The sequence below is a fragment of the Drosophila erecta genome, unplaced genomic scaffold, assembly GCF_003286155.1.
Source record: "Drosophila erecta strain 14021-0224.00,06,07 unplaced genomic scaffold, DereRS2 tig00000021-arrow-pilon, whole genome shotgun sequence".
Taxonomy (NCBI): domain Eukaryota; kingdom Metazoa; phylum Arthropoda; class Insecta; order Diptera; family Drosophilidae; genus Drosophila; species Drosophila erecta.
The window spans coordinates 21,413,923-21,433,853 of NW_020825198.1; the positions used below are offsets into that span (position 1 = coordinate 21,413,923).

General features: G+C 44.8%; 5 protein-coding genes across 6 annotated transcripts; 1 reads left to right on the forward strand and 4 right to left on the reverse strand.

The window, feature by feature from the left end:
• Window positions 1–1,215: 1,215 nt before the first annotated feature.
• Window positions 1,216–3,536, reverse strand: LOC6543545 (fork head domain-containing protein crocodile). The gene has a single exon (XM_001973593.3). The coding sequence runs from the start codon at window positions 3,250–3,252 to the stop codon at window positions 1,729–1,731; it is 1,524 nt and encodes a 507-aa protein (XP_001973629.1). The 5' UTR covers window positions 3,253–3,536; the 3' UTR covers window positions 1,216–1,728.
• An 8,039-nt stretch (window positions 3,537–11,575) lies between these two features.
• On the reverse strand, window positions 11,576–13,340 carry LOC6543815 (zinc finger protein 431). Its single transcript, XM_001973594.3, has 2 exons — window positions 13,220–13,340; window positions 11,576–12,820 (listed from the first exon to the last, which is right to left on the reverse strand). Exons 1-2 carry the CDS (start codon window positions 13,225–13,227, stop codon window positions 11,845–11,847), a joined length of 984 nt encoding a protein of 327 aa, XP_001973630.3. The 5' UTR covers window positions 13,228–13,340; the 3' UTR covers window positions 11,576–11,844.
• A 497-nt stretch (window positions 13,341–13,837) lies between these two features.
• Window positions 13,838–15,529, reverse strand: LOC6543816. Its single transcript, XM_001973595.3, has 2 exons — window positions 15,113–15,529; window positions 13,838–14,621 (listed from the first exon to the last, which is right to left on the reverse strand). The coding sequence occupies exons 1-2, from the start codon at window positions 15,240–15,242 to the stop codon at window positions 13,891–13,893; spliced, it is 861 nt and encodes a 286-aa protein (XP_001973631.1). The 5' UTR covers window positions 15,243–15,529; the 3' UTR covers window positions 13,838–13,890.
• Window positions 15,530–15,547: 18 nt separating this feature from the next.
• LOC6543817 (protein PBDC1) lies at window positions 15,548–16,544 on the forward strand. The gene is made up of 3 exons (XM_001973596.2): window positions 15,548–15,692; window positions 15,746–15,853; window positions 15,918–16,544. Exons 1-3 carry the CDS (start codon window positions 15,681–15,683, stop codon window positions 16,278–16,280), a joined length of 483 nt encoding a protein of 160 aa, XP_001973632.1. The 5' UTR covers window positions 15,548–15,680; the 3' UTR covers window positions 16,281–16,544.
• Window positions 16,545–16,587: 43 nt separating this feature from the next.
• LOC6543818 (nuclear hormone receptor HR78) lies at window positions 16,588–19,864 on the reverse strand. 2 transcript variants are annotated; one of them, XM_001973597.3, is made up of 5 exons: window positions 19,633–19,864; window positions 19,301–19,388; window positions 18,908–19,222; window positions 18,136–18,405; window positions 16,588–18,002 (listed from the first exon to the last, which is right to left on the reverse strand). In XM_001973597.3, exons 2-5 carry the CDS (start codon window positions 19,338–19,340, stop codon window positions 16,828–16,830), a joined length of 1,800 nt encoding a protein of 599 aa, XP_001973633.1. In that variant the 5' UTR covers window positions 19,341–19,388; window positions 19,633–19,864; the 3' UTR covers window positions 16,588–16,827. The 2 variants fall into 2 exon arrangements, with proteins under 2 accessions (XP_001973633.1, XP_015012939.1); XM_015157453.2 differs by having other exon boundaries at window positions 18,902–19,222.
• Window positions 19,865–19,931: the final 67 nt, after the last annotated feature.

The window sequence follows — 19,931 nt, forward strand, 5'->3', positions numbered from 1 at the left end:
TTGACATGCCACCCAGCCAGCGATTCCATTGTTGTGGCTACGAGCAGCAAGCCATAGCCACGAGTATTGACTGGCTTTCGAGCGATGTCCGCCATTGAAAACAGCCGTTAACGACCACGTTCTCGCCGTCCAAGCCGCGAAACACCTGAGCGGAGTTTAGCCCACAAATCGAGAGCCATACCCACATCACCAGGTTTCTTCCCCGAGTGCGATCTCAATGCCGCGGTGGCGCCAAGCGGCGCTTGCTCAAGTGACAATGGCGCGGAGCAGCCTTTATTACCGAGACGAGACCATGACCAGCTCCCCTTCGTCATCATCAAGTAGCAGCGTATTTTGGCCATCAATCAGTGGCGCTTCATCTGCCGATCTTTGGCTTCTCTGATCGATCGATCGCTGGTTGGGTAACTGATAACTGGTTCGCTGGCTTATAAGCTGAAAACACGGCTTTTCACGCAGGCTGGTGTTTTACTTTCTACCAATTTGCTGCCATTGTCCGGCAATTAGGAGCAGCTACAAGGAAACTATGGGCACAGTTTTCGCAACTAAAGATTTGTAATTTGTGGGCCATTGTGCCGCGACAGCCTCAGTGAAAGCCAACATTTTATTTAAAAAGAGGCATTTTTAAAGGCAAATAATGATGCGATATGATCTTATCAATTATTAATTGTGGGATAAAGAATCCTCAGTTTTTATCAAGCTAAGAGATAGCGTTTACAACAAAACCCAACAGTTTTGATAATATTAAAGTTGCACTTGCTTCGAGAATTTAATGTATTGGTCTTTTGGAGTTACCTTTCGATAGCCACTTTTGCATATAGAGCATACATTTCCTGGGAAAACAAGGTTTGTTTTTTCACAAGGTCGAATGCAGAATTGCTTCCACTGAAGAGGGAATAGTGAAGAGTGTTTCCTATCCGATCGCTGCATAACCACTCATGCCCACATTTGGAATCCATCAGAACCGCAGCCACCTGATCGACTGCAAGTGATATGATACTGCTACCCAGAAAGCCATCTTCCAGTGACAATTGGCGGCTGACTCAGCCACTCGGGCCTCGAAATGGACACGGCTTGAATAATTATTTATCTAGGAATTCTGCGAGTGCGCTATCCAGTTTCGGGGTAAGAAGTCTGTTTTGCCAGCCCAAAGCTCAATGGCCAGATGGAAAGGCGAAAGTCGCTTGGAGGGCCAAATAAAACACACGATTTGAGATATTTTAACATATTTTCAATACACTGTTTGTTCGGCTCATATTGGTGGTACGCTAGTTTGATAGTTATGCTATAGCTACGATTTAGTTGTATAATTTATTATTGCTTACGTGGGCTAGGCTAGAGTACTAGGCGATGATAGATCGATCCGATGCGGTAGTTTTAGTTATTGACAAAATGCTATAATTTAAGTATACTCGTTATTCTATGTAGCAAAACCTCATCACAAATCGCGTAGCTGACAATTGGGACTAAGCCTAAATTCGATAACAATTACGAACTACAATACAAATTAGAGTTAATACAATACAATAATGCGGTTGCTTAAGAACTATGTCCCCCATTATGTCGTATACAGATAAATCGAAAACAAGTTGGAAAACAATAAGATCTGAGATTGAAGACTCTGGATCCCGAAGGATCCCCTCTAGCTGTGCTTCGTTCTTGGGTATATTATATGGTATATGTACAGGAATATACAAGAGAGCCCAGCTGCCGAGAATCCCGCCTACAGGCTTACACCCCGTACTTGATGCCGTACTCCTGGTAGTGACCCACATGTGGCCGGTAGTGGCTCAGGTTGCTCAGCTGACCCAGCTGGCCCAGATTCCCGCTAAGCGCCGCATGGTGATGATGGTGGTGGTGGTGGCTGCTGATCACCGCCGCCGCTGCTGCCGCAGATGCCGCCGCCACGGATGCGGAGGCTGGTGGACTGGCGGACTGGAGGCTGCCGGTAGGACTGCCGGTGTCCAGTTGGCAGGACTGATTCTGCTCGAAGATCATGTCGCGGAAACCCAGTGCCGAGGTGGGACTGCTGGTCAGCACGCTGGAGGATCCTCCGCCGCCCCCGACGCCTCCGCCACCGTTGCCCACGCCGTTGTGGTTGAGTACACTGCTGCTGTTGTTGTTATTATGTCCCGGGTGGGTGGGCGTGCCCTGCTGCCCATTGTGAGGAACTGGTTCCGATGGCGGCGTTTCCGGGGTGTACCAACCCCCGTGCGCGGGTCCATGCGGAGTTGAGATCGTGGTGGGCGAGTGTCCGGAGGACTGACCTCCGGCTCCTTGTCCGCCGGGGGTCAGGGGATGGGCCACATGTGCCACATGACGCTGCAATTGCTGGGCATGATGAGCCGCCGCCGCATGATGTACATGGTGCATCTGACTGCTGGCCACCGAGGCCAAGTTGTCCTCGTTCAAGTGGTAGGGATAGGCGCTGTGATGGATCCGCGGGTTGTACACATTCATGAGTGAGTCCACGGTGAAGCCGGGATGCTCCACGCCACCGCCGGCCAAATGGTTCATCTGGGCCAGGCTGTCGTGGCAGGAGTTGAGCATGGCGGCATGGGAAACCTCCTTGCCACTTAGGCAGCCCAAGTCCATGAGGGGCTCCTTTTTGAAGTGGGCAGCATGGGCGGCCATGTGCTTGGCCTCCAGTATGCCGTTGGTCATCAGCTTGAGGGGCTTCATCTCGGCCAGCTTCTCGTTCATCATGGCCTGCCGCTTGATGGCCTCCTCCTTCTCCCGCATCACATCCTTCTTCTTGAAGCGACGCCGCCGGCGAAGGAAGGAGCCGTTGTCAAACATGTTGTAGGAGTCCGGATCCAGAGTCCAGTAGGAGCCCTTGCCGGGCTTCTTGTCATCCCGGGCCACCTTCACGAAGCACTCGTTGAGACTAAGATTGTGCCGAATGGAGTTCTGCCAGCCCTGCTTGTTATCCCGATAGTAGGGAAACCGCTCCATGATGTACTGATAGATCCCGTTCAGGGTCACCTTCTTGTCCGCCGCGTTCTGGATGGCCATGGCTATCAGAGCGATGTAGGAGTACGGGGGCTTCACGATCTCCTTGTTCTGATGCGGGGCACCCAGTCCGTAGGCACTGGCCGAGTACGGATAGCGGGAGTACTGGTCGTATGCGTAATGTGCCGCTGCTGCGGCGGAGGCGCTGCTGGCCGCCGCCACCGCGGATGCGGATCCGTAGCCGGCTGCGGTCTGTGCATAGTGGCGCGTAAAGGAATTCTGGTCGCTGAATAACGTATGCATGGCGGCGATTCCGGCGACTCCGGCGGATTTCTGATCGATTTTCCACTGCCGCCTTCTGGTATTTTCGTACTCGCTTTTCTCTTGCTTTCTTTCTCGAACTTAATCACTTCACCACTTGCTGCTTCTTATTATTTCTAGCGATAATATTTGCTTAAACAAGTCGCTCACATAAGTGCAGATATATAAATATATATATACATATATATACATATATCTATTTGTAGTACAGGGGAAATGGGAGCGCAGAGCGAGCGCAGAACCGTTCGGTATAGTAACACGTCTGATACTGAATCTGTGTAACTGAAATAACACACAGCTCGCATCGAGCAGAAGCGTTTGCGTCGGCAGAGCGTCGCCCGCACCAGAAAGTATCTGGATCCGCTGCCGCAAAGTATCTGTGTGTGCCGCACATTGTATCCATATCTGCATGTGTATCTGCAGCCAACCAACGATGGCTGCCACTCGCAGTCAGTAAGTGAAGTGGGCCCGCACACACAGCTGCGGCTAGAGTATCTGTGTGCGGCATAGAGAGAGAGCGGACGCCATTCATGGTTTCTTTTTGTATAGCGAAAAATAGTTAGCTAGCTACGGTGTGTGTCCTATGGGCCACCCCCAGCCTCCCCTTTTCCAAAGCCTTGTTTTTGTTGTTCAAACTAATGCTTAAAATACGGCCTATCTCCCTCTCTCTCTCCCGCTGTCTGTCGCTCTCTCTGTTCCGCATCCATGAGATACCAGATACAATGGAAGTAAGAGCGAGCGCGCACCACATAGTTGAGGCACCTGGGAAAGCCAACAGCACAGGCACCAGTGGGTGGGGGTGATGGTGAATCGAGGGCGACAAACGAGCCACCACCCACTCAACTCCCCCTGCCAATGACTTCGGCATAAATTAGTGGTAAAGTTGCTCCGATCTCAGCTTTAAGTTCGTCTTCTTGGGGTAGCAGAGACCGAAAAGTTGCCTGCTAATTTGCAGTTTGATGGGTTTTCGCCAAGATGCCCAAGTTAAGGGCCACGTTTGATGGTTGTTTTCGTTGGGGCAAGGCATTAAGTTTTTAGCTACTCCTTTCTTAGGGCGCTTGAATTGAAAATGGCTTTTTTTTGTGAACCAAAGGGAGAAATTATTCAGGCTTACACATACAGCGAAACATGTTTCCCACAAGCCTTGATTAACCATTGAGCCAAAGCAGGATCCTTGATTCCTTGAAATTTGCTAGATTTGCTAAGTAGATACTTATGAAAATCTCCAGATACGATTTTTTGCAAACTGCCAAATTAATACAAAGCGAGTTATTTATTTAAAAACTGTAATTTACCAAACATGTAACGATGACATGTGCTCCTAAAAGTTAATATGTTATGTATGTGTATGTCCACATATCTGATAATTAGTACAATCCCCCGCCTTGCGACTTGGCACTCATTCACTCCACTTCCCAAACATCGAAAGGGTTACTAACCCATATACAAATCAAATGCCGATGCAGGCAAACATAAAAAGTCCTTCGCCCTCGTCCTTCCCTCTGCAGCGCCGTTTTTTGCCGACTTCATTTTTATTTTCTGCTTATTAGAACAATATTTTTTATTGACTTTGTCAGCTTTAAAGTAAATTTTATGTGTTTATTTGGGCAAGGGCCAACGTGCGTGTTGGTGAATGGGATGGCTTGGGTGTTTGTCTGGTTATTAGACACAGGGAAAACAAACACATGTACGCGTATTGATATTTGGATAATTTAAAAGTATGCTGACTATTTTTTATTTGTGTTTTCCGTGGCAGTCTGCAAAAACCGAGCGCTTTGCACACTTTAAAACCCCAATCGTCTGGGTAATTGATACAAGAATAATATTTGGCTCTATTAACGCAATCGCATTATTTTGACAAATATTTTTATTGTTTTAACATAATTTTTCGCATGCGATCTGTCGGAGGCCATGAATCATCGTCATGTGTGTGTCCAGTTGCCCATATATCCTTTGCAGTTTGCGAAAAGGAGAGTCCTGCATTTGAAATTCGAATGAGGCGACTCCGCCTCCGTACGCTCCATGTTACGCACTTTATTCTGGCTTCCTTCTGGTTTCTTTCCATATTTTCCCATTTTTTCTTTGGGAGTCTCAGGATTCAACAAATGCTGCTGCTGATTTAACAAATTTTCGTCTTCGACATCGGCGCCGTGATTGCGATTGTATGGGTTTCGCTGTGGGTGTGAGCGGTTTTTTGTGAGCAACTGTCTGGGTACGTCTGTGCATTTTTGCACAGTTCATGTTATTCTTACGTAGTTGCCATTGCCTGTCTGTCCGATTGCCCCACCCCATCCCGCACAGCTGTCCCTATCCCTATCCGTACTGCTCTGCCACTCTATCGGATCTGACCATTCGCATTCGTATCTGTATCTGTATCTGTAACTGCAGCCATCCCACTGCATTTGACCTATCCAAATATTGATTCAGTTTCCCAAAACGGCAACTTAACATTTTCGCCGCGAATGCAGTGAAAGCTGAAAGCTGCTTGGATCTTGCATGCTAAATGTTTACTAGAAAATTATTCAATTTTGTTGCAAAAGGGTCATTGTAAAATGCTATATTCATAATATATTTCATATTCCTTTTAATCATTGAAACAGCGTAGCTTTGTGAAAATTAATTCTTTCAATAATCAATTTTGAATCAGAAAACATGCCCAAATCACCCGAATTACCCAATTACATTGATCATTAAACAAATCGCAGTTCTTTGAACTTCAGACCTTGATGCGCGCCTAATTCACAAGCACAAAACTTGACAATTTGGCAAACATTCGGCGTACTCAAATGACATCCCCCACCACAATTTTGGCAAGTGGCAACCGAGTTTTTGGTAGATCTGTCTCGCCCATTTGCCACGCTCAATTTGATGCAGTCAACGGAACGCTGACACCGCCGTTGACGAGGAGGAGCATTCGTAAAATGAGGAGCTGAGATGGAGCAGCCATCCAGAGTAATCAGCATGTGGAGGAGTGGGCGAACATGTGGCTGCTCGGCGGCCACTATTAAATTTTAGCAATGCCCTTTTTGGGCAGAACTTCTTTTTCGGGTGAGTAATCCAAGAATAATATTGATTTTAAAGTGCAGGGCAGTGCACCTAATCAGACACTTGAACCAAGGATTTAAGCAGCCAAAAAAAATAGGATTTTTTGTTGGAAAGGGCAGAAGAGGAAATGCAGGAAAAATGCTGATAAAGCGGTTTCAATCTTTGAAATATGCGGCACCCACACGCATGTAGAGGTTAAAGTAAGTCACACAGATACGCCGGGCACACGGATACACGCATACGAACGTGTAGCACGCTCTGCTGCTCTCTCATGAATATGCAACAATTTCTCTTTCTCTCTACCAATATGATAGGAGGCTCACACATACAGGCGAAGAAACGACTGCGCAGCATTGAGCAGGGGGCGTGGCTGGCCGTAGAAAGGGATGCAGCGATGGCGTTGCCATCAGTGAGCTCTCCCTCGCACACTGCAGTTTCCGGTGGCCACAAAATTGGTAGATACTTCAGCCCGCACCCCTCGACTTTTTCCTCTTTTTGATTTCTTTGGGGTGGTTCCAGAGTTATGGTTCGGAGTCTATATTGGCCACTCATTAAAATTTATGATTCGTACACAGTTGCGGGCTTATTATGCATATATTCTCCAATTTTTCCCGCGACTGCTCTCTTTGGCCAGACAATTTAGCAGATTAGTTGCAGACAAACACACGCGCGTTCCCAGGAAGGGGCTGGGAAATATCCGCCATTAGCTTAATCATAAGCGTAATCATGGCGAAAATCTTCCGGTCATAAGCAGCGGAAATTCAGCAGACGGCGCTAAGTCTGGGGTCCGGAATCTGGAGCCGAGTATTCTGAATCTGAATCTGTATCCTGAATCCTGAATCCTACCTGGCCAACACCGGATGCCGATTGCTAATCGTCGATGCTTAGGCATCGATCGCTCCGAAGAGTGGAAACTTTTTAGGCATGTTTAGACTTTAATGCGCGCCGCGGGAATTCTTAATGAAACCTCGAGTTTTCGCCGGGTTTTCCCCCAGATGCTTCAGATTTTGAGGCCTCGAGACTCGAACTCGAACTCGAACTCGGACTACCTGGCCCTTGCTGCTCAATATGTCCGGGTTTCCCCTCCCGATTCCGTAATGATGATGATGATGATGATTCCACGCGTGTCCTGCGGTTTTGTGGCTTATTAGTGGTCTTCATTGGCTTACGAACCGCAACCCGCTGAGAAGTGGGTGTTCCTGGCCATCAATGCTGCTGGCTTCTGGTTGGGATCGGGATGGTCGAAGATAAGTTGGGAGCGTGTCCGAGGTGTGGATATTTGCCCTAAGTAATGATGTGCTCGGTAAGATTTACACGAAATCTAATGGATAGGTGTTCAGAGTAAGTAGTTGGGTAGGAACTGGATCCTGAAGCTGAACTATTACACTTGTATAATATAATATATGTATTTCATTATTATTATATTCATTCACTTCGTTTACTTTGCTTTACGAATTATTCTCAGTATAAAAAAATGTTTTAAAATCTTCATATATGATATATACGTCTATTTCAGCACCTTTGGTATGAACCACATTTTAGGAAAGTAAGTGGCCATCAAGAAATGTAAATCTGAATCACGGACTTAATACGCCCACTGTGGCATACTTGGCCAACGATTCGCAGGCAACATTTGTTACCTGTTTTGGCCAGACCCCTTTCCATTTAGCATTCGGCACTTTGGGCCGCTGGCAACGGCTGAATTCATTCATAAAACACCTTGTCCTATAGTCACTCCCATTCAAAGTAGCAACCCGCAGCAACTCGTATCTCTTTCTGGGCTGCTGGTCTAATGTTTATTTAATAAATATCCCACGCCATGTTATTGCAACAAGACTTTTGTTTATTTGCGAGAGAAGTGCGCGACATATTCGAGACGTTGGCGAAATTCGATGGCGGCGTGGAGGAGTCGGTATGATTTTAGAGTGGAGCCGGAAAATTCGCAATGGAAACTCTTTGAATGGCCCATGATGTTTATGGCGAAATCTATATTTTTGTAAGCTACGCTCCGGTGTCCGGACAATTTGGTATGGCTCGGCTATGAAAACATTCGGGCAACTGGAAATCCTTGCGAAAAACGTTTTTAATTTTCGCATAAATTTAAAGTAAATACGAACACAACGAGTGCAACAAACGGTTTTTAACAAATTGTTTGTTTTAACGCAAAGAAAAATGTTTCGTCTCTTCGTGTGCAAAAATAAAAATGTTCAAATCATTTTATTTATTTATTTATTTATGCAGGCTGTGCATCTTCGATTTGGGCTGCGTTAAATCGCAAATGTATATGGATGTATGGATGTCCTTTTGGCCAGGCAATCGGCAATCGGGTCCCTGCCATTCGTATGTTTACTTGACGCGCAAATCCTCTTACCAAGGCTCGTCCTCAGAGTACAGTGTCCTGCGTCCTGCGTCCTTCGTCCGTTTTGGGTTTTTCGGTTCTTGTGCAGTTCAATTCGAAGCGGAACGAAACGGACAATTGCATGTTTTGATTGCCGCCTGCAATTGTCCTGTTCGCTCCGGTCCACCCTCGTCCTGGCCGTCCTGGCTCGACCTGCCTCGTCCTGGCTCGTCCTGGCTCGTCCTGGCGATCCTTGCGGTCCTGTGCGCTGGTTCGCCAGTTTGCGGTTGCTGGCTGCTGTGCACTTGTGACAATATTTTCATAATTTTTGCATCTTTTTTTCGCTCATCGCCAACGGTAGGTGCGTGTGTAAACATTAACTTTTCAAGAAGATTTAATCCCGATTATCCATTGACTGTGAAATTTTTCACTCAAAACTTCTCAGTGTGTTTCCATACTTGTGTTTGTCTTTGGCTTTCCGGCTGCGACTCAGCCGCAATCCCATTGCGTTTTTCACTTGCCAGCTTTGTCTCCGCATATCCCTGGATTGTCCCGCGTCTCGTCCTGCAGGATAATGAACAGCGGCGACGACTTCTTGATGCGATTGCTCCTGCCTTTCGCCTGGCAGGACAATGGGCATTGCCTGCGTCCTGCCCAGCAACTTGAGTCCATTTGACTCTGGGCTGGATTTTAATTTGTTCATAAAGGTGAGACAATTAACTGAATAATTGGATTGTTGCTTTTGCGGACAATGCGGCTGGGCTGGGCCACGAAATTTGGGTTACCCAGCTGATTAGTTTCTGAAAGGCGTTGCACTTCTATCCTTGCTTTGTGACTCAATTAACGAATCGTTATCCGATGCTCATCAGAAAAATTTAGGAATGTACATAATGCAGAATTGAAAAACAAAAGAGGGTTTATAGAGTTCCCTGAATATCAAATACTTGAAGCTCAGCTTAATTAGCACCCCATTTAGCATGCAAGCTATTAGATTAGTAACGCTTATTGTTTCCGAGATCTCGACGCTCTTACGGACAAACAGGCGGATGGACGAACATGGCCAGATCTACTCGGCTAGTGACCCTAATCCACGATTATAGGGTTTTCATGGTATGTGATATACCCATTTAATTTGCAAGTAACGGGTAATATTAACAATTATTACCCAAACAACTCACATCCTGCTATGAAGGCATAGCAGACTGTCTAGTTGGAAGTGCATTAGCTATCTAAAGACCACTCTAAAATTAATATATTTTCCTCCAATGGCAAAAACAATGATAACCCCAATAAAGGATAATTCGCACATCGGACCAAAACCACACGCAATCAGCTTTGAAATCCTTTAGGTCCTTTCGCATTGATATTTTTGGTTTGGTTTGGGATTGGCTTTGAAACTAGACTGATTCTCTAGACTTTCTATATAACATATAACTCTATCGATCGGTGAAAGTGATCGGTTGGCTCGATTAAGAGAGTAAGCGCAAGAAGTGATTTTATTGAAAACCAATATGCAATAAGCATGTTCCATTGATATGCAAATCTGAAAAGCGTGAGTGCGATTGTTCTGGCTCTAACGTCGCCCGCGCTGATCCCATTTTTTTAGATATGAAGGCCTCCAGCTCCATGTTCTGGATTCCCGGATCGCGCCATTTTGGCGCTCATCCTTCCTTTGTAATAGCTCAAAAAGCTGGGAAGTCCATCGCCTTACACTCTTCTGATTTGGGATGTGCTGTATTTGACTGTAGTTCTATGACGCAGCTTCCAAGTGGGAATTCAATAATTTTGCAGTTCTATAAACGAAATGTCAGACATTACTTTCCTCCAGATAGTATTTTTTAAACCCTTTGAGTTGACTCTTCAGCAGATTCTGTTGAACAGTGTGTTCTTAAATTTTAACTTAGCATTTGTTTATTATTTCCTACGATGACGTTTCTAACTTCCCAAGAAGAGTTTAATATACGTATTTTAATATACGTCTGCTTCCCAGCCAGATATTTACCTGACAATAACTTATTTTGCAACGTAAGTATTTCATTTCCTTTGTTTCCACTATTCACCACAACTGATTTTTTGAAGCCAAGAACTAAATATTCAGTGGCGACATCTACCGCCCTTTTACATAACTGTTTTGGGATGGCAGCTCCCAACATGTGTTGAAAATCGCTCTGGCAACTCCCGTCACGTGTAGATACCGGTGTGGCATCTCCGGCGGGCTTGTATTTTTATACCCCTTACTCGTAGAGTAAATGGGTATACTGGGCTCGTTCAGAAATATGCAACAGGCAGAGGGAGACGTTTCCGACCCTATAAGGTATATGTATATATTCTTGATCAAGATCACTAGCCGAGTCGATTAGGCCATTTCCGTTCGTATGAACGAGAAATCTCAGGAACAAAACTGGCACACCCACCATTTTGAAAAGTGTTTGGATTGTTTTTCATTTTATTATGTGTCTGGTTTATTTCTATAGGTATGCAAAAAAAATTTGGGCACGCCCACTCTAACGCTCATAAGCCGCCCAAAACTTTTTTCCAGTTTTTATTTGTTTTGCCAATTTTCATCTACGTATATGCCAAAGTAATAATCAATGTGCATACTAAGAGCCAAAATAAGTAAATAAGCATATGTAATTATAATTGCTTTTATTTATAAATAATACAATACTAAGCAGAAATTATCAAAAACCGAAATCTTAATAAACAAACGTTTTCGAATATATATACATAATATATATTATTGATCAGTTTTAAAACTGCTCGTATGTCCAAGTCTTCTTTCTATTGCCGGGTGGAAAATATATAATTTCGGTTTAATTCACCCAAAATCGGATGACCTTTCATACCTTTCGATTGCTGGATCGGAAGACCATAGCAGATATTTATTTGTTGGTATATATAGACGCCTTCGCACTCTACTGTTGCGCTTCGTCACACGTGGACTGGCGTCCACTGTAGCTACTGTCGTCTTGTCCAGGATTCATTACATTGCATGCACTATCAGCAAACCTAAGATGACCCTTAGGAATAAACTTCCTTTAGAAATAAATTCTTTTTAATTTATCCAGTGTGTTTCTCAGGATGTTACTTAAGTAAAAACCTTACAAAGTTCCAAAAAAATATTTCGCTGAAATATGGCGATCCAGATGATGCCTAAAACGAAAGCGATCACTTAGTTGGCCTTGTGTGGACTAGCTGTTGTGCCTGAATAATTGTTTTGAGCCTTGAGAGCATCCAACATGCTTTAACATGTGTCGCTTAAGATATGCTTTTAGCTGAAAGTCCTTTGAGCAGTGGGAACACTTAAAGAGGCGTTCAGGGTGATCTCGCATGTGCATCTTAAGTTCATGTTCGTTTGGGAAGGCCTTCGAGCACTGGGAGCACTGGAACTGTTTATCAAGGTGCGTGGCCAAGTGTTGCTTAAGAACGGAAAAAGTTAGAAAGCCCTTTAGGCAGTATGAGCACCTATGCGTTTCTCCTCTTTCGTGTATGTGCATGTGTGCCTTGAGATTGTGCGCAAATGTAAATGTCTTTGAGCACTGAGAACACTTATAGGGTCGTTCTCCTGTGTGAGTCCGCATGTGTCCCTGAAGAACACAATTGTAGCCAAAGGCCTTGGGGCAGAGGGAGCACTTGAAGGGGCGTTCTCCTGTGTGCGAACGCATGTGTACCGACAGACTGGATCTCGCTTGATAGGTCTTCGGACAGTAGGAACAGCTAAAGCTGGGTTTCTCCTTGGCCTTGCGGTTTTTATTGATATCAGGTTCAAAACCGATATTGTCGTCGACGGCTTCCAAATTATTGCCCCTCGAATCTACATCGTCATCGCTCCCATTTTTTCCCTGGCCATCCCCTCCAGCTGATTCCACTTCTTCGGAACAACAGGATCCCTCATTTTCGCTTTCCTCCTCGCGGACATCCTTGAAGAAGCAGTAAAACTGGTGACTTCTCTCGTACGTTTCTATGATTTCGAATGCGTTCTCCGCATCCTCCAGGCAGGACATGCATATGGTGTTGGGCAGTGGATCCTCCTCCTCAACTTGGCAGCCAGTGCACTTAGTTATCACATCCGCAATGGATAAGCCTGGTTCATGGGACGCCTCGAAAACATTGACCATACTTTTGTCACTGACCAGGCAAACTCGGCATATTGGCGATTCCATCGATCTGAAATGACATGTATGTATGTAAAAAAGTGTGGAATATAAATTTATGAATATACAAATGCGACAGGAACCAAGGGAACCCATATAATTGTATTTAGGAAACACTCCGTGCTCCGAAAGATATTCAAAGAAACAAAACTATATGAGTATTTGATTCGCTCCAATAAGATGATTCTGCCAATTGAAACAAAGTCGATTTAAATATTTCCCTAACGTAGGCGTTCTATTATTCGTTTTGGTTTGTAAGCGGTAAAATGTTTGTGGGGAAGTGCTTCGAATATTGACGTTTCTAGAATCTACAAGCTGAATGCTAAATCTCTCGCTTCTGTAGTTCCTGACATGCGTATAGACTCATCGAGGCACCAAAATTTGGAAAACTTTCTGTATTCGATAAACTTACCCGAACATATATTCGTGCTTGTTTACTGCAGGTGGGTTCTTCAAATAGTGGCAATTAGCACAGCAATTAACAATCTGAACAATCTGTAGAGATGTGACTTTTACACGAGTTGTACTCCTTCTGATGTGAATAGGTAAGACGTATGCCTTATATACATGTCCATACATCGTTTGGCGATGTAAAATGGGCAGCATTTTTACCAAAGGTACCTGAATTAGGTAACCTCATAAAGGACTTTCCAACAGCTGCGCTAATCATTTTATGATGGATCCCAAATCTTAAGATATCATGTATATCCATGCAGGTCAATGCATAATGTGTTATACGCAGGTAAAAGTAACTATATTTGAAGAAAACTAAATTTTAAAACCAGATGCTTCTAGCGACCGCTAGCCCTGAATAAAATTAATCAATTTATATGGATCAATCAATAACATGGAATAAAATAGAACATTGTAAAGGAAGTAGTACCGAAGTTCCCATTTACTATGGCCGAGTCCGAATGACCCATAGCTACAAAGACCCAAAACCATTTCAAAACCAAAATATCAACTTTCTAAGTAAAAAGGAGTGAATTCACGTACTCTCGTAATCAAGTAGTCAAGAAAAACGTTTTTGAAGTGTTAGTAAGATTGTTTATTCCGAGTATTGTGGATGAATTTGGCGACTCCTCAGATGAGGATGTTGTTGCACCGCAGACCCGCAATCATGGGTAGTTTCTTGGGTCCGGAGATGAACATTCCCGCCACCTGGAGGAACTCGCTCTGCCTTTGACCGAACATAAATCCCTTTTGACAGAGCTCGACGTTCACGTGGTTCTCGGTCAGGTAGACTTGTCCGTTGATGTGGATGTGGCTGTTGGTGATGTAGATGTTTTGGGTGGAGGGGGAATTGACTTTCTCGGCGTGCAATGAACCCGAGACTGTATCAGTCATGGGGTCCGTTCGCCTCCACACCACCATGGATTCTTCAGAGGATTCGGCCATTGGCGTCTGATTTCCGGATCTGAAACTCCCATAGCTACTGGAGCTGCCGCTGATCTCCAGTTCGTGCAGAATCTCGCGCATTTCAAGGCACTGCAATTGCAGGATACTGAGTTGCTCCTTCAGATTTTCATTGTGGTCCAGCAGGGGTTCGAAGGGATTCGGATCGTTCTGCTGACACGGCGCCTGCTGCTCGGCAACTGGGTCGTGCACTATGGAAGCAGATCCGGGATACTGGGCCTTGTGGCTCCTGAGATAGCTTTTGGCCTGCAACTCCGCCAGTTGGAGCAGCTTGGACAGAGCAAAGATCAGGGCGAAGATCACTCCGAAGCTCGTCGCGAACTCGTAGGTGCTGCTGGAGCGACTCTGCTCTGAGGGACTGTGGCACAGCTGCGGCTCAAACGAAATCCCAGGACGCTCTGGACAAGTAAATCAAGTAAATGGCAAGTATTTAGAACTCCGAATTTTTTTTAGATTTTTTCTGATTTTTTTCAGATTTTTTAGTTTTAATAATTCCAAGTCGACAAATATAATATCGACTAAATAATTCCATATGTACATATAATTAATACATGATACCTATTACATACCTATAAACAAATCTAGTATACCTTACGAGTAACGGTTATAATAATATATAGATTAACTCTTAAATGCCTCCAGCTTAAATAGCTGCTAATGAATGTCTTATTTTAAAATCGATTGAAAATAATTGATAAAATTGATCTAATTGAAAAATAATATAAAATAAATTATTGATTCTTTCAAGCAATAATAGTTTTTAGGTTTTTAGAAGTGAAAAGTTACAAGTTGTAATGTAATTTCTTGTATTCCACTCTAGAATTGTTTATAAAAATTGTTATACCGCTAGCTGACGGTTCTTCTTTGTTGCAGGAATGCCTCTCCTCACCTGTGTATAGTTCTACTCGGAAATCGGAGGAGCCTCGCCTCTGGACCTGGACGACGTGTTGGAAGCAGAGCAGGACCCAGGCCACGAAGGCCAGGGCAACTAGGAACAAGAAACTTATGCTTTCGAACATGATTCCCGAAATTTTGTTGTGTGCTGATAACGTGTGTAGTTATAAAAACAGCTCTCGAGCAAGACGGGCGTTGTGTGGAAAAAGTTGAAAGTGATTAGGGAAATGTAAAAAAAAAACGGACACTAAAATCAATGCGAATAAGATTGATATGGAACTCACTTTCTTATGTTTTCTTTTGAAATTCTAAGAAGTCCTTTCTCTCTCTCTAAATACAATATATCGATGCGTATTGGAGAAAGGACTTCTTACACTAAGATGCTAGGAATTTCAAATATATATATATATATGTTGAATTTATTATTGTATTCAGTATTTGTAAGATATTGTTGGATGTTCATACCGACTTGCGGCTGGTCACACTGCACTAAACAAAGCATGAAACGTGATTTTTCGTTGTAATAATTTGTAAAGTTAATAAGCAGCAGCTTTGTCCAAAAAATGGAGATGATGGTATGTTGCGGCCAAAATAAAAGCAAACCGATCCTAATTATTGGACTTAATAGCACGGAGCTTCGCTGCTGTCGCGGCCAGCGGAAGAATTCGGCAACGACACCCTGGTGGAGGAAATGTGGGCCTCTAAAGCCCTGGAACACGCCGAGGTGCACTTCAATGTGAGTACACGTTCCACGATATAAAGGAATGCTAATTGACACTGGTTTATCGGGTTCCCTGCAGCTCATCACCAGCATCCATCCCTCCCAGCTAAAACTCACGCCCTACGACGACCAGATATACGCCACTTTCCGGCAGGATTTTCCCGATCTTCACGTTGGCCGGCTTACGGATGACATCCTTAAATCCGCAACGGAGAAGCTCAAGTGGCGCCAGTTCGCCGAGAAGTTTAACAAGATGGACGATTATTCTTATGGCACCCTTATGCGCGCCGATGCCAGCAAGGAATTCTCCCCAGACAACTCCATCTTCGTGTTTCGGGTTCAGTTTCTGGCCATCGAAATTGCCCGGAATCGGGAGGGACTTAACGATGAGGTTTACGAGAAGCACAAGCCCGCCAGAAAGGCCCCCCAAGAGTCACAGTAATCACTTGTCCTAGATTAGATTTAGGTGTAAAGATCGAATGCATATTTATATGCAGTTCGTCTAGCTACTTCAGAAAACAATCAAACTATTTTTATACAAATTATAAAAATGTAATGTTGCACTTTACAATGTGCCCTACACGTTGCCATTTATTGACTTTGTATACTTTTTCTGCAATTCTGTGCTCGATTTGATCAGCAATGAGATCCACACCCAAGTTTACAATTTCATTTAAACATGTGTTGTAATAAACTAAAGGAAAGAGAAAACTTATACACGTTTTAATGATCTAACGATAACTTTTAAACTCTGGTCAAAAACATATTCGCTTTTATTGGGAAATCGATTCCATTTAATCTGTGAACAACAATAAACCCAAGGTTTTATGTTAGAATATTGTCTCTTAATGTAGATATTGTATATATTAAATATATTTTTAATGGGATTTGCCTAATTACTACGTGTATTGCCCGCACTTGGTCCATCTTCAGTCTTGCTTTTGGGCGGTCTAGCTAATCTGCTTGCCCCCTGTTCTCTCCATTTCTGCCTATAGTCCACTGGTATTGCTGGTCATCAGTATAAACGGAATAAGAGCATCCATCTGCATTTGTCCCACCAAGTTGGCGAAAAACAGCTCCTCCATGGCCTCTGCGTCCAGGCTGCTCAGCGGAAGAAGTCGAGCCACCAGAACATTAAAACGCTCTTCTCCGCACCCGATGCCTCCCTGCCTTCTCAGACTCGACAGAGCGTAGAGTTGGACTCTGCGGACGTAGCCTCGCAACGACCGCTCCTTGCGCTGCTGCAAGAGCGTGGGATTAAACAGCAAGATCAGACGCAACAAGCCAAACTCCATATCAGTGACCTCCAGTGACTGGAGCTCCTGGACAAAGTCGTGTAAGGTTCTGGTGAGATTGGCCATCTTGGAGATCTTCAGCGGTTCGATCTTATCGATATCCGCTAGCTGGCGAGTGCTTTGAATAAACTGCCCGATAATGGTGGGCACCGATAGCTGCCCCTGACACTGAGCCAAGGCTATAGCCATCAAAGCTGGCCAGACTCCTCTCAACAGTTTTACCTGGGTATGGGCTTCCAATTGTTCGAAAACTGGAACCTTTCGAAGGGTATGGATGGTGAGAAAGATGATTCGCGAGCCCGTTTCACACACATAATGGATATTTAAATAGGAGTGGACCAAAGTGGGCGGTTGAACATGAAAGGCACACTGCGTATCGGTAAGAAGATCCTGTTCAAAGACCGTCTCATTGATTACAAAATCGCTTCCGCCGCTTCGGTTGCCACCGCACTCAAAGTCTATATCCATGTGCTCCAGCTCCGCATCTACGGCATCCTCGGTGCCACTGTCCTCCGCCTCAGAATCGCACTCGGGCTTCACACTCAGATTGCCACTTCGCTCCAATTGATTTTGGATGGGCTGCAGGATCTGCAGCCCCTTGTGAATGACCCGCATGTCCAGCGAACTCTGTATAAGGCCCATTGTCGAGGTGGTCGGCAGAGCGGTGGGTGCTTCCCCGGCATTAAAGTTAAGGTGTTGCGAGTTGTTGTTGCTGGCACTGTTAGCGAGCAACTGCAGGCACAGTGTGCTGCTGTTGTCCATGGAGTCGTCCTCGTCATCCTCGGGATCTGCCTTCGGAATATCTGGAGAAAAGCTGCCACTTTGTTGCTGCTGCTGTTGTTGTTGCTGCTGCTGTTGGGTAGCGAACACTGTAAAGTAAGAGATTATAAATTCGTTTGAAAGAAGTTAAATTATGTTCAATCATTGCAGTTATATGTACATGACCAATCTGCAGAAGTCACCTTTTTCACGTGCAAGTATGTAAATCAAAGTTCCACTTACTCAATGTCTGCGTTAATTCTGCGAAATTCAGCCCCATTGGGAATATATTCTCATTCAAATTGAATGGCGTTGCCGGCGTGCTGTGTACTGGAGGCGTGGCCGCGGATTCTGCCTTCACACTGTGCCCCTTGCCACGTCCCTGCTGATAGCCGGACTTGCCGGAAAGGTAAGTGGACGAGCTCCCACCCCCGCCAGAAGTGGATGAACCTCCGGCAGTGGCGATGATCCCCTCTTTTCTGTCCACAATCGGTTTCCTCTCGTGCTGCACAGCTGTGAACCAGAGTTGAAGAAAACGGAAGACAATTAATTAGAGCACGAAGTGAGATGTGGATGCGGTTTGATGATTTTCCAGGCGAGGTGAAGGTGAGTAAGTGGGTGAATTGGTTACTGTGTGTGCAGGCTGGGAATTTTTTGTGCTCCCGCTGCTGCAGTTTTAAGATGTGCAAGTTATTAAAGTGGGTATTCACGTTACAGAAGCGAATTCACATGTTAGATTCACGTGTTTACTTGGCGTAAAATGCACTTAGCATAGATTGTGTTTGAGAAACTGGGCAGATATAAAAGACTAATTCGATTTATCAAATATGTTCTTAATGACGCTCTGAGAAACTCAGTTCTTATCGTTCCATTACTTGGCAGATTTAAATGCTATATGACATCCCCTGACTTAAACAATGCAATTCTGATAAAGCCTGCTGGAGCACGTAGACTCTGACCAGGCCAGAGATTGGTTATAGCTTGAGACGACGACTTAAACGAAAATTACAATCACTTCGCATGCCGCTGGCCAGGCACTTCTGTAGTCGACAGAACTGGCACCGATTCCTGTGGTGCTTGATGACCTCGCAGTTCATGGCCCCGCGACACTGGTAGCCCAGCTGCTTCCGGATCGAGCGCTTGAAGAATCCCTTGCAACCCTCGCAGCTTATGGCTCCATAGTGCCGCCCGGAGGCGCGGTCCCCGCACACCAGACACAGCTCCACGCTCAGCGTGGCGGATGCTCCAGGTCCCATTCCCACGCCGCCACCTGGCAGCGCAGTGCCGCCAGAGGCACTGCCTCCTCCTATTAAGGGCATCGCTCGGTTTTCTGCAAGGTCAGAGGGCAATGGCAACAGTCGCATTAGAATGGCCTCCAAGGTGCAATAGCTCGGGTGACTGGACTCACCTTCGCTTTTGATGAACGCCTCAACCTTAACGCCGTCCATTGTCGCCACAGCAGGCGGCTAAAAAATAGTCGTCGGCTGTACAAATACCTGAAACCAATTTGTATTGTATTGTATTACAAGCGAAAAACAGAATTTTAAAGAGATGGTATGAGTTGGTTATTTACTATCGCATTCATTGAAATTTACACAATATATAACACCAAAGCTGTTCCCTACAAAGGTGCTACTATTTTGAACTCTGCTGTAGTTGCTACGTTAGCTATTTTAATAGAACCTGTTTCGGCTGCATCTGTGTGGGTGTCTGTGAGGTGAATAAAGTGGTCTTGCTTACTTGGCTCTTTGAAAATTCTTATTGGACGTCTGCTATCACCATTCTTGTGTTTTTAAAACACAAATTTTTGAGGCACTTGGTTAAATGTATGCTATTCCCGATCAGTTATGTTATTTTCAGACACTTTGTGCCTATTTTGAACCTTTTCTAACGCAAAAAAATCTTCTTGTTCCAAATGACTTGTGAGCAGTGTGACCGCCGTTGAGCTTTTCCAACATACCATCGGGTTGAATATACCAGAAATAGGCAGCTTATTATCCAAATATACCAAACATATACTAAACCACCTGTAGAACTGC

Excerpts from the sequence above, each read along its gene's own strand:
- LOC6543545 (XM_001973593.3), bottom strand. The coding sequence starts at position 3,252 with ATGCATACGTTATTCAGCGACCAGAATTCCTTTACGCGCCACTATGCA.
- LOC6543816 (XM_001973595.3), bottom strand. The coding sequence starts at position 15,242 with ATGTTCGAAAGCATAAGTTTCTTGTTCCTAGTTGCCCTGGCCTTCGTG. Across the intron at positions 14,622-15,112 it reads CCGAGTAGAACTATACACAG|AGCGTCCTGGGATTTCGTTT; the intron begins GTGAGGAGAGGC and ends TTACTTGTCCAG.
- LOC6543817 (XM_001973596.2), top strand. Across the intron at positions 15,854-15,917 it reads ACGCCGAGGTGCACTTCAAT|CTCATCACCAGCATCCATCC; the intron begins GTGAGTACACGT and ends GGTTCCCTGCAG.
- LOC6543818 (XM_015157453.2), bottom strand. The coding sequence starts at position 19,340 with ATGGACGGCGTTAAGGTTGAGGCGTTCATCAAAAGCGAAG. Across the intron at positions 18,406-18,901 it reads CAGCGGCATGCGAAGTGATT|CTGTGCAGCACGAGAGGAAA; the intron begins GTAATTTTCGTT and ends TCTGGTTCACAG. Across the intron at positions 18,003-18,135 it reads AGAATTAACGCAGACATTGA|TGTTCGCTACCCAACAGCAG; the intron begins GTAAGTGGAACT and ends CTTACTTTACAG.